The 12,487-nt window shown below is 50.1% G+C and overlaps 1 protein-coding gene across 1 annotated transcript in view; it reads left to right on the forward strand.

Moving 5' to 3' along the window:
* The window catches only part of TBXAS1 (thromboxane A synthase 1), a 116,957-nt gene extending 105,020 nt beyond the window's left edge, over positions 1–11,937 (forward strand). The window contains exons 12-14 of the mRNA XM_075557406.1: positions 8,103–8,240; positions 10,630–10,792; positions 11,863–11,937. Coding sequence (XP_075413521.1) covers positions 8,103–8,240; positions 10,630–10,792; positions 11,863–11,937 — 376 coding nt within the window. The remainder of the gene's footprint in view (positions 1–8,102; positions 8,241–10,629; positions 10,793–11,862) is intronic.
* Positions 11,938–12,487: the final 550 nt, after the last annotated feature.

Here is a 12,487-nt window from a genome sequence, read left to right on the forward strand (position 1 = left end):
ACAGTAACTCTGCCCTCCCCTCTCCATTCACTCACTCATTCTCTGGGCCAATCATTGGGAATCAGCTGGGTACAGAAGAAATAAGAGCCCCTGTTCTGTGGAGCCGATACCCCCATGGGGGGAAGCTCAAGGTGCAGATGCCTCTCCCAGTTCTCAGCAGTCCACTCCAGCCAGTCCTCAAGCTCAGACACAACTCCCACACCTGCAATGCCCCTCCCCATGATGCCCCTCCCATGCCCATGTCTCTGTGGACAGGGGACTTTGGGTTCTACTGTGGGGCATGTTGCAGCAGCTCCAGCACCTCACCAGTGGACAGTCACATCCACCTGTAATGTGACAGCCACATCAATCTGTGGTAGTCACTCCGACTGTAAGATGACAGGCACATCAACCTGTGACGGTCACAGCCACCTGTAATGTGACAGCCAAATCCACTTGCACTGTGACAGTCACATCAACCTGTAACACTCACATTCACCTGTGCTGTGACAGTCACATCCACCTGTGACAGTCACATCCACCTGTAATGTGACAGCCAAATCCACTTGCACTGTGACAGTCATATCAGCCTTTGACAGTCACAGCCACCGGTAATGTGACAGTCACAGCAGCCAGGGCTTCTGCTTCCTAAAGGAGGGGCCCTCCTGAGACTGGATGGTCAATCTCGGTCCCCAGGCACTGAGACAGTGTCTGGGGTTCTGTTTCTAGAAGCAAAATGGACACAGAGCATTCCATGGTTGTCACGATTGAACTGAGCTTCCTCACATGGAAGCTGTCGTCCCTGGTGCCTGGGAATGTGGCCTCGCTTGAAAACAGGTCTTCACGGCTGGCACCTGTTGGGTTCTCGGGAGGTCATATCAGAGCATGGTGGCTCCTCAAGCAGTCGGAGGCAGTTCTTTCTAGAAAAGAGGAAACAAGACTGAGACAGAAGGAAGATGGAGGCTGAGATGGGGTGATGCCCCCTGCATAAACCAAGAAACCACAGGCAGCCCCCCAGCCACCACCAGACAGAGAGGGGGAGGGGGGAAGAGGAAGCTTCTTCCTCCGAACTGGTGTCTCTGACGGCACGACAGAGGCCGGTGACGCTAGATGAGCTCCTCTTCAAGGCCGTGGCATTCGGACACTTGGGCATGACACAGGGCCTGCCCCATCTCCGCCTGTCCCTCCTGCACTGTGCGATGTCGACCAAGTCCATGTGTTCTGCAGACCCCACGTGCTGAGTGGGGAGACCATGTGCTTAGGGTTGAGTTGTGTCCCCTGAAAGGATTGCTGAATCAGCTGCACCACTAGGGGTGGTGCCACCCAATGCAGTAACTCACAATGTTGCACACATACCTCCTCCCAAGGCGGACCATCCAGGGTCCTTAGTACCGTGCACTACCCGTTTACGCCAGAGACTCAGCAATCGACAGAACTGTGTGTTGCTGAAATGTCACATTTCTTAGCTCATAAGAACACCAACAACACCCAGAAATACAACCAAGCCCCTTGATCACTGATGAAGGCCTAAACACGTGAGGTGGGGGAGAGATGGCCTTTTTAATAAACGGTGCTGAAAACACTGGATCTCCCCCAGCAGAAGACTGAAGCAGGACCCATCCTTCACACCATGTATCAGAAAAACCTAACTGTAAACCGCACAACCATAAAGACCATCAACAACAGGGAAAACCTAAGAGCCCTAATTCAAGGTCTAAAGACACCACTGAACATAATGAAAACTATCCTCACTCTAGAAGGCAAAATAGAGGATTTGGACCGTCCAGAAATACAACATTGATGTACATCAAAAGACTTCCTCAAAAGAGTTCAGAGAGAACTCACAGACTGGGGGGAAAATATTAAGCAAGTATATATCACCAGATAAAGAGCAAATTTCAAAAATCTATAGAAAACAGAATGGACCCCTGGTGGCATAATGGTTTCTTGTTGGGCTGCAGTCCATGAAGTCAGCAGTTTGAAACCACCAACCGCTCTGCAGGAAAGATGAGGTTACGGCCTCTGAAACTCTCAGGCGGAGTCTTACCCTGTCACAGGTTCGCGATGAGTCGCCTTCTACTGGCTGGCAGTGAGTGAGTGGTGAGCAAGAGAAAATACACCTTTATAAGAAAAATACAAACAACCCAATTTAAAAATGGGCACAAGACACGGATAGACTGCCAGGTGGCCAACAATCATATGAAGAAAGGTTCGCATTCGTTAGCCAAAAGAGAAACACATATTAAAATGACACGATACTGCCGCACACTGACACTTAGCAATTTTTAAAAAGCAACGACAGTAGAAAAATTTTTTAAAAGCAACACCAGCAGGAACTACTAACTGTTGGTGAGGAAGTGGAGAGACTGGTAGGACCGCAGACTCGTACAGCGGCCGCTACGGAAATCAGTCTGGACCACCCTTCAACAAACGCAAACACAAGTAGCTTATTTATGATCCGGGAACTCTCTACTTGGGATAGACCCTAAGGCACAGAAACCAAAACACAGACAGGCACGTGCACACCCATGTCTGTTGCAGTTCATTCTATAATAGCAGAAAGACGGAGACAACCAAAAACTCTAACGCAGTGGTTCTCAACCTTCCTCGTGGTTTCATACAGTGCCTCACATGGTGGTGACCCCCAACCAGAACATTACTTTCATTGCTATTTCATAACTATCATCTTGCTACTGTTATGAATCGGGTGGCGAAAAGGTCACTCAACCCCTACCCAAATGGGTCGTGACCCACAGGTTGAGAACCGCTGCTCTAATGGCTAAACAAACGGGTAAGACACGTCTGCCAAACTCCTTAAGACACGGACACAATTCGAGAACACACTGTTCAGCCCATTTAGTCAGTCTTCCAAAGATAGCTACTCCATGACACCATGATTGTAAAGGAAAAGAAAGACAACGAGAGACGGTTTTCACACCAAAGGATAAGGCTCTACTAGCTTCGCCGAGGCCGGGTCAGGAGGGTGTGGGCCGAGGGGAGGGACAGGAAGCCGCGGGAGGAAGAAGGTGGGAAGAGAACGTTTTCAAAGAGCCGCACAGACGGCAGGGTGAATGGGATGCTCGGCTGGTTTCATTCGAGGAGAGGGCGAGTGTGTTTTTCTTTGTAAATACTATATTCCACACACAAAAGGGGAAAATTAATATAGAAATATATAAAGGTGGTTTCTTTGTTGCTTTTTATGTAAAGAAAGAGAGGGTCCCCCAGCCTTAGAATCCTGCAGACTCCTTCCCCTCCGATCGGACCGTTGGTCCAAGCGGCTATACAAGGAGGACAAGTAAAGCGGAGACAGGACTTGGATTCTTTTGTGAAGGACAAGTTCGTTTCAAACAAAATAGTGACCACGAAAGTGTTTTCTAGAATCGATCCATGTGGAGTGACAGCTGTACTAGCAACTACGCAGAAGCTGCTAAAAGTGTGTTCTCCTCCTTTCTTAAAAAAAAGGTATAAAGTTATATAATTATTTAATTATAATGAAATATACCATTCACACACATCGTTCAATCACATCCAGCAGAATGGAGCAATGGCCACCACAATCAGCTTCCAAACCTTCTTTTTCTACATGGAACCCTGGACGTCATCTCCCCTCCAACTCCATCTCCACCACCATCTCCCCCCAAAACCCGTACTCTACCCACTGTCTCTATAGGTTCATCAAGCCTGGGTTTCATACATGGAAACACGGAAAAACATTTAGTACATCTTCACGAAGGCGAACTCCAGGGATGACACCTCCTTTTCCTTTCACTGCTCCGTCATTGCCCCCCCCAAAAAAATGTGATTGCCACAGATTCACAAATACTCGACACTGCAGTGTCATAGCCACGACACCAGAGAATTCCACAAATCCAACGACTCTTGAGACACAGAGAACAATAGCCCTGCTGGTGCTGCCTGCAGACAAGACCACATGATCCAAAGTGTCCGTCAGCAGGTCCTCATGACAGCCTGACACGGGTGCATCCCAAACACCCACGCTTGCAGACATCTCGTGACATACCGACTCATCGCAACCCCACAGGACAGGCCACCCGGAAGGTTTCCGAGGCTGTCGCTCTTCATGGGGATAGAGAGCCTCTGTCTCCCGCAGAGTGGCTGGTGGTTTCGAACTGCTGACCTTGGGGTTAGTAATGGCCACCAACGGGTGACCACTATGCCACCAGGGTTCCTCCACAGGGACGCACTTGCAGTGGTTCTCAACCTTCCTCATGCCGCAGCCCTTGCCTACAGCTCCTCATCTGGTGGTGACCCCCCAACCATAACATTATTTCCGTTGGTACTTCAAAACTAATTTTGCTACTGTTATGAATCGGGAAACCCCCGTGAAAGGGTTGTTTGACTCCCCACAGGTTGAGAACCGCTGTTCCAAAGCGGTTCCAAAGCAACACAGAGGTTGAGCCAGGTGGTCAACGAATACATGTAAGCTCGGGCTTACAGGACCTGTTTCTGTGAGCTAACTACAGGAATCAGCCCACTGAAAACGATGACTGTCGCTGCAACAGAGCACGGGCATTGCATGGCTCGTCATTTCAGTTATCACTCAGTCTGCATCGCCACCCCTCCTCCGCTCTCCCCCTCCCCCCCGCCCGGGTGACACCATTGCGTGCAAGTCCCAAGCCCTACGAAGGCCACCCTGTCTGGAAACCGGGTGTTCGTTTGCTGCTGTGTTCATGAGGTCACTCTGCAGGAGGCTTGCTCTAAAGATCAGGTCTTTCTGCCTGGTGCCGCAGAAAGGGGGTCCCAGAGGTGGCGCAGCGGTGAAACACCCGGCTGTGTAACCGAAGGTTGGCGGGTCGAAACCCACCCAGCACCTTCAAGGGTGGCCGCCCTGGAGATCTTCTCCCAGCGCCTAAGAACAGTCAACAGGAGACACACACAGGAGGCAAGGTGCCCTGTGAGGATGCTGAGCCGCCGAGGCTGCAGGAGACACACACAGGAGGCAAGGTGCCCTGGGAGGATGCTGAGACACCGAGGCTGGCAGACTTGCCATCGACTTGGTGTCAGTGATTGAGTTGTTTGAGTTGAAAATTAAAGGAGGAAATAATTTTAAACAAAAGTAAGTGTAAAGTTAAATAAACTAACCAACAATAAAAACTATAGAACAATCTTATCTCCAGCCTGTGCGACAAGTACCCCTGCTCTTGAAAGGCACCTGGAAGCAACTCCCTGTGGCCCTCACACGGCGGCCACGGATGTGCGCGCAGCAGGCTGGAGTGGAGTGCGATGTCACCTTCGGACGAAGGCCACCTGCAGGTGCCCTTTGATCTTGTGGCAGCCTCTCCCAGAGGCCCTCCGGAACCCGGTTGGCTCTTGTCCCTCAGCAGCACTGAGCACGGCAGGTGGACTTTGTCACCAGCCGTCCTGGACACAGAGCTGGGCTGTTAGTGGGCAGAGCCCTCTTCACCCATCCCACTGTGTTTCTGTGTTCACCTGCGTCCATGTCTCCACCCTGCTTCACTTTTAGCTTAATTGATTTATTTTGCATTTATTAAAATTATTTTGTTCTTTAGATTACTTGTTTTTAAAAAATGTACTTCTTTCCATTTTAATTCATTTGATATATTTTTATTTCACTAATTTAATTTGTTACTTTAAGGTGATTTGCCTTTAACTTTATTCTAATTATTTTTTATTATACTTTACTTTTATTACTTTTGTTTTTTACACTTATCTCACTTAATTATTTTTGAATATTTTTTTATTTACTTTGTTTATACATTTCATTTATTTTATTTAAAAGTTACTTATTTTTTTATTTTACTACTTACTAAATGTTTTAAATCTTACTTATTTTATATTTCTACTTAACTTTATTTTAATTTTACTGCTCATTTAAGCTTACTTATTCTATTACTTACTTTTTCTTAATTCATTTTTAATTTATGTATTTATTAGTGTAACTATTTTAATTTTATTTTATTTGGTTAATTTACTGTATTTTTAATTTAGTTAGACTAATTTTCATTTACTTTTTATATTCGATTATGTTTCTTTTATGTTATTATGTTTATTACATTTTTATTTAACATAATTATTTCTTTTACTTAACTTCACTTGTTCATTTTATTTATCTGATTTGATTTTTATTTTAAATTTATTTTTTCTAAGTGTTTTATTTCTAATAACTTATTTTCTTTTATAAAATTTTAATTATTTTAAATTATATTTTCATTGTGTTAATTTATTTAACTTTATGTTTACTTTTATTTAAAATTTTTTTCTCATTTACTTTAATTTTTCAACTGAATTCACTGCCATCAAGTCAATTCCAACTCATAATGATCCTATAGGGCAGGGTAAAACTGCCCCTGTTTCTGAGACTCTCTTTCCAGAAGTAGAAAGCCTTGTCTTTCTCTTGTGAAGTGGCTTGTGGTTTCAAACTGCTGAAGTAGCCCAATACGTAACCACTGCACCACATTAATCTTAGGTCTTAATTTATTTGATTATCTTAATATTATTTTAAATTATTTATCTTAATTTAAATAGTTTTTTGTTTTACTAATTTTAATCTAATTGATTTAACTATTTTAGCTACCGTATTTGAAATTATTTTACTATTTATTTGGATTAATTATTTTATTTCAACCCTTAATGCTTCATCATTATTTTAAATTTTTAAATTATTTTCTTATATAATTTAATTTGATGTTATCTTATTTTGATCTATATTACATGTTTATTTCATATTTAATTTGTTTTAAATTCTATTTTACATTATATTATTGCATTATTGAATTCTTTTATTTCAGTTTCATTATCTTTAAATTTACATATTTTATCTATGGTTTGAAACATTGTTACATTATTGCAGACTCTATTTGACTTCATGCTATCATGAAAAACATACTGACATGCTTCACGATGGCTCTGTCCGCAGAGAAAGCCGTAACAGTGCTCCTTTGAGGGTTCCGCCTTCAGCGCAGCTGACTGGGTGGGCTCTGGTCTCCGGGGAACCCCCATGCTGACCCGGGAGATCAAAGGGCAAGTCCTTCTGCCCCCTTTTTACCGCCTCCGCACCCTCCTGAGTCCCCCACCTCATCCTGACTGGAAGGCTTAGGACAGAGATGGACGCTGCCAGGCCCCAGGGCGCACGAGCATCATCACAAGCATCTCCTCTATGAGATGAAGAATTGAGTCCTGGAAGTACATGGGTGGTTTTTAGTTTTTAAAGGAGTAGTTGATGACTGATGGGTATTTTTTTTAGTCATTTTATTGGGGGCTCATACAGTCCTTATCACAATCCATCCATCCATCCATTGTGTCAAGCACATTTGTACATTTGTTGCCATCATCATTCTCAAAGCATTTGCTTTCTACTTGAGCCCTTGATATCAGATCCTCATTTTCCCCCTCCACTCTCCCCTCCCTCTTGAATCCTTCATAATTTATAAACTATTATTATTTTGTCATATCTTACACTGTCTGACATCTCCCTTCACCCACTTTTCTGTTGTCCATCCCCCAGGGAGGAAGTTATATGTAGATCCTTGTAATCAGTTCCCCCTTTCTACCCCACCTTCCCTCCACCCTCCCAGTATCACCACTCTCGCCACTGGTCCTGAGGGGTTCATCTGTCCTGGATTCCCTGTTTTTCCAGTTCCTATCTGTACCAGATTTGTAAGGTAGAATTGGGATCATGATAGTGGGGGGAGGAAGGATTTAAGAACTAGAGGAAAGTTGTATGTTTCATCATTGCTACCCTGCATCCTGACTGGCTGGTCTCCTCCCCACGACCCTTCTTTAAGGGGATGTCCATTTGCCCAGAGATGGGCTTTGGGTCTCCAGTCTGCACTCCCCCGCATTCAGAATGCTATGATTTTTTGCTGATGAGTGTTTGTAAAAGCAACCCAGAAGCCGTTATGTTGAATCCCCAGGGGCAGTAGACCAGAGTCACCTTTCCCAGGCTGTGATCCTTTGGAAGCTGATAGCCACACCCTTTCTTCCAGACTCCTCCAGTCGGCTCAAGCCACCAGGAGCTGAACACCTAACCACTTGTGCCCCCCAGGGACAGCACAGCACAGAGGGGTCCTCAGAAAGGTGGCCCCTAGCCCCACTCCCTCCCCCAGTCCTTAACTGCGTCCTTCCCACGCTGCCTCTGGCAGGTTCACTCGGAAGGCGGCCAAGGACTGCGAGCTCCTGGGACAGGCCATCCCTGCGGGAGCGGTGCTAGAGATTGCCGTGGGAGCCCTGCACCATGACCCCGAGCACTGGCCAAGGCCTGAGGCCTTTGATCCTGAGCGGTAAGCCACCCTCCATGGGCCCTGGCAGCAGAGGCTGGCAGCAGGGGTGTGATGATGGTTGGGGCCAAGCCACCATCGAGACCAGGAGGTGCCACCAGATGCAGGTTTGAAATCAGGTTCTCTGTGACATACACCTTAGTACCAAGACTCCTGAGCCGACTGCCAAGTGGATGAGTCTAATGCATAGCAGCCCCGTAGGACACGGCAGGACTCCTGAGGGCTCCTGAGACCGTGACTGGTTACGGGAACAGATTGCCTCGCCTTTCTCCCACAGAGCGGCGGGGGGATTCGAACTATCCACTTCTCAGTCAGCCCACTCCCTCACCTCAGTTCCCACCGATTGCCAGGAAGTGGTTTCAATCCCCAGCGACCCTGTAGGGGTTTCTGACACTATTCATCTTTCAAGGCATCGACAGCCATGCCTTGTTTTCTCCCAGGGAGCGACTGGGGGTTTGAGCTGTGGCCTTTGCCTCAGCAGCCCAGCGCCTCACCCTCAGCACCACCAAGGTTCTCAAACGTCCAGAAGCCTCACGATGCAAAGGACATCACCACCCCACTTCAAACACCTACACCCACCCAGCCAGCAGGTCACTGCTGGCCACCTCAAATTCTTGTACCTGTCCACCAGGTTGGCCTGTCCACCAGGCATGTCGTAAAAGGGAGCAGGCCAATTTCTTTCCCAAAGAGTGGCCGGTCGTCAAGAATGGGGATTGTCATTGCTGGGTCCCGGTGGCTCCAGAGCTGGGCAGTGAAATGACCCTGGGGTTTCCGAGGGCATTCCTCTTGGTGGGGGCAGGGCGCCACGACGTTCTCCTTCCGCACTGCTGGTGGATCCACACCAGCCATCCGCAGTTAGCAGTCAAGCGCTTCACCACGGCACCACGGCACCACAGGGGGTCCTTTCTAGCATTTTTTTTCTCCCCAAACCATTTTATTGGGAGCTAATACAGATAGCTTATCATCCCTCAGTTTGATCGCATCTGGCAGTATCGCACAATTGATACCACAATCCATTTCAGAAACTTTTCCTTCTTGTACTCCTTGACATTGGCTCCCTTCTATCCCACCCCCACCACTGTACCACCCCACCCCCACCCCAAGAAACCCCATAGGTTCATCAATCCTGGGTTTCATATACTGAAAAACAGGGGGAAAGCATGCCGTATATCCCCGAGTATCAGCCGAGTTTTCTCAGCACATTTTTAATGCAGTTTTTGTGGTAGAATTAGGTGCCTCAGCTGACATGTGGGTCGGTTTATACTGGAGTATATAGAGCATAACAAAATCTTAAGAGGGCCGCCCCCAGTGACCAACTCATCTGAGATAAACCACAATATGAATACATGGGGAAAACAAAATGTTGAAAACAGATCAGACGCATATGCATCAGGGGGGTCTAGAACAATTAGTATCAACCTTCTCCACCCTTGAACGGGAACCAGGGAGAGTTGACCTTGCTGAGACGGGAATGCTAGACCACCCCCTCTTGCCCGCACCCTCACTCATGTGGGCGCTGCATTTCTGATTTGACACCCCCATCCCCACCCTGAGGCTCCCTGGCTCTGTGGTCTGGTGGGCGGCTGGACCAGCCGGCCCTAGGCATCCACCGGTAGCTGCTCCAGCTTTGCAGAAGATGGCCCAACTCTGTGCTGGGTCCTGGAAATCCATGACCAATGGGAGACATGATGCACCCAGTGCCTACCACCTCCACCACTCCCCGGGCAGCTGCAGGGGCTCCAGGACACATGGAGGCTGCCGCCTGAGGCTACACAATTGTGCCCTCTTTGCAAACAGAAGTGGGCTGTGTACCCTGGGAAGGGCTTTCCCGCCACCCCCCCCCCCCGGGCCCACAAAGTCCAGCATGGGAAACAATGGGTGTCTGAGAGCTTCCGTGGAGACAGAGCAGAGTCGATTCTGCTGCCACCTGCTCTCCCTGGACGCGGCCGCCTACCCTCTGTCCAAGAACCTGAGCCGGGCTGGGGCGTGGGGCCCCGTGGCCCACCGGAGAGGACCTGAGTGCGATGGGAGAGACGGGGCAGACTGGTCTGCAGTGTGGCCCCATGACAGTGGCCAGGCAGGAGCCAGCAGGAATGGCCACCAGGCAGCAGAGGTGCTTCCTTTAGGAAGGGGTGCTGTCACCTCTGGGGTAGGCCTGGGTGGGGGCCAACCGTGGGGCCCAGGTAAGGCCAGGAGGGCAAGCTCTGGGGTTCAGACTGTAGAGTAAGAGGGTATAGTGGGCACCAAGGTCCTGACCTCCCAGGGCCTACAGGCTTCACACGATTGGGAGTCGCTGGCTGCACTGGGGGAGCCAGTGGATGGGGGTAGGGAGGTCATGGCAGGGACTGCACGCCATCTGGTCCCTGGCCAACCCTGTGTCCCCCACCCACAGGTTCTCAGCCGAGGCGCAGAGGCAACGGCGGCCCTTCACCTACCTGCCCTTTGGGGCAGGCCCACGGAGCTGCCTCGGAGTGCGCCTGGGGCTGCTGGAGGTCAAGCTGGCTCTGCTGTGGGTACTGCGTGCCTTCCGCTTCCAGGCCTGCACCCAGACCCAGGTGAGGCCAACCCTGGGGTCCCCCTGCTCCTCTGTACTACCCCCCCACCCCCAAGTGGGATCAGGTGTTTCCTCATCTGGGAAAGGGTGTGGGCACAGGGGAGTGGGGGTGTGGGAGCAGCAGCCAGGTGAGAGAAGCAGTCCTTGAGGGTGCCCAAAGGTGCAAGGGTTCCCCTCTGGGGCTGGGCCAAGTCAGCCATGGAAGGGCGTGACATCTCTCCAGCCCCGCCCTCCGGACACTCCCACTCACCGCTAGTCCCCAACAGCCACCACGTGCCCCGAAGGCTGTCACCCAATCTGACTTCCCTTAAGGATCCCTGGTGGTGCAGCGGGTTAGGCACTGGGCTTCCAACCACAAGGTCAGCAGTTTGAAACCACCAGCCACCCCGATGAGGCTTTCTACTCTGGTAGTTGCCAGCTGTGAAAACCACACGGGGTGATGCTACTCTGCCCTGTGGTGTCTGAAATCCCACCTCGGTGTCCACACTCAGAAATTCAGGTGCCATTCCACTGTCTGACCTCTGCTCCCCGTGAGGCTCACACCATCGCCCCAGGTCTCTGCACCTTCCTCCAGGGAGCCCCCCTTGACCAACTGGCCCTCTGCCAGTGGTTGGAGCAGCGCAGGCCCTTCTGGGTGGTCTGCATACGGCCTCTGTGAGCCCTGTGGGGCTGCTCAAGACTTACTTTCATTTGAATTACTAACTTGTGAACACCCATTAATAATGAGGGAACCCACCCACAGCCTCAGGAACGGGACAGGTGACAGGAGCCCCACAGCCCGTCCAGGGACGGGCCGCCCCCGCCCCCCTGAGAGAAACGCAGAGGAAGAGGCTGTCAGGTTGGTTTGGCTTCACCCCACATATACCAGGCTGGCCTCCCTGGGCCACCATGTCACCAGCAGGTGCTCAATGGTGTGGGACAGGAGGGACAGAGCTGCTCCACTGACTCGGTGGGAGCCTAGGTCCAGCATAAGGGGTGTAGTGGCCCCTGGCAGTGCCCACAGACCCTGCCCAAGTGCCTTCCACTAGCAGCCACCTTTGACCCCACCACAGTTGCTTGCCTCTACTTCAGGTTCCACTGCAGCTGGAGTCCAAGTCTGCCCTAGCCCCCAGAAACGGAGTCTACATCAAGATGGTGACCCGCTGACCCCCTTGGAGACTGTCCCCCACCCCATCCCTGAGCCTTGATAGCAGCACCCAGGTGGGAGCCTGCAGGAACCAGGGTGTCTGCAGGGCCTTCTTCAGCTGCTCAATAAATGTTTGTTGGTTGCACTTGGCACTGACCTTGTCAACTGTGTTTGAGGCACTGGGACCCCACCCCATGAGTGGAGCACCTACATGGCCTGGGCACCTCCAAGTGCAACGCCAGAGATGACCCCGAAGTGCTGTGAGGCCTCGCTGGCCTATCCACCGCGTCACTGCCAGCAGGCACTGCGGGTTGAGCTCACTGGATTCACAGGCCTGAGCCTTCAGGGCGCTAGATGAGTTTGCTGCAGGGGTGTCGCAGCCTCTGCTGCTTGGTCTTCCCCACCGCAGTCCTCCCCCGACACCCCTAACCCACCCACCCCCAACCCATGAGCTATGGCGTGCACACACCAAACAGCGCCCCCACACACCCATACTCCCTGTTTGCACGCATTAGCACACACACGTCTGTATGGCCAGACCCAGAAACTGAGTTTCATGGAGGGGTCACA

This window comes from Tenrec ecaudatus, chromosome 9, assembly GCF_050624435.1.
Source record: "Tenrec ecaudatus isolate mTenEca1 chromosome 9, mTenEca1.hap1, whole genome shotgun sequence".
In the NCBI taxonomy this organism is placed as follows: Eukaryota; Metazoa; Chordata; class Mammalia; order Afrosoricida; family Tenrecidae; genus Tenrec; species Tenrec ecaudatus.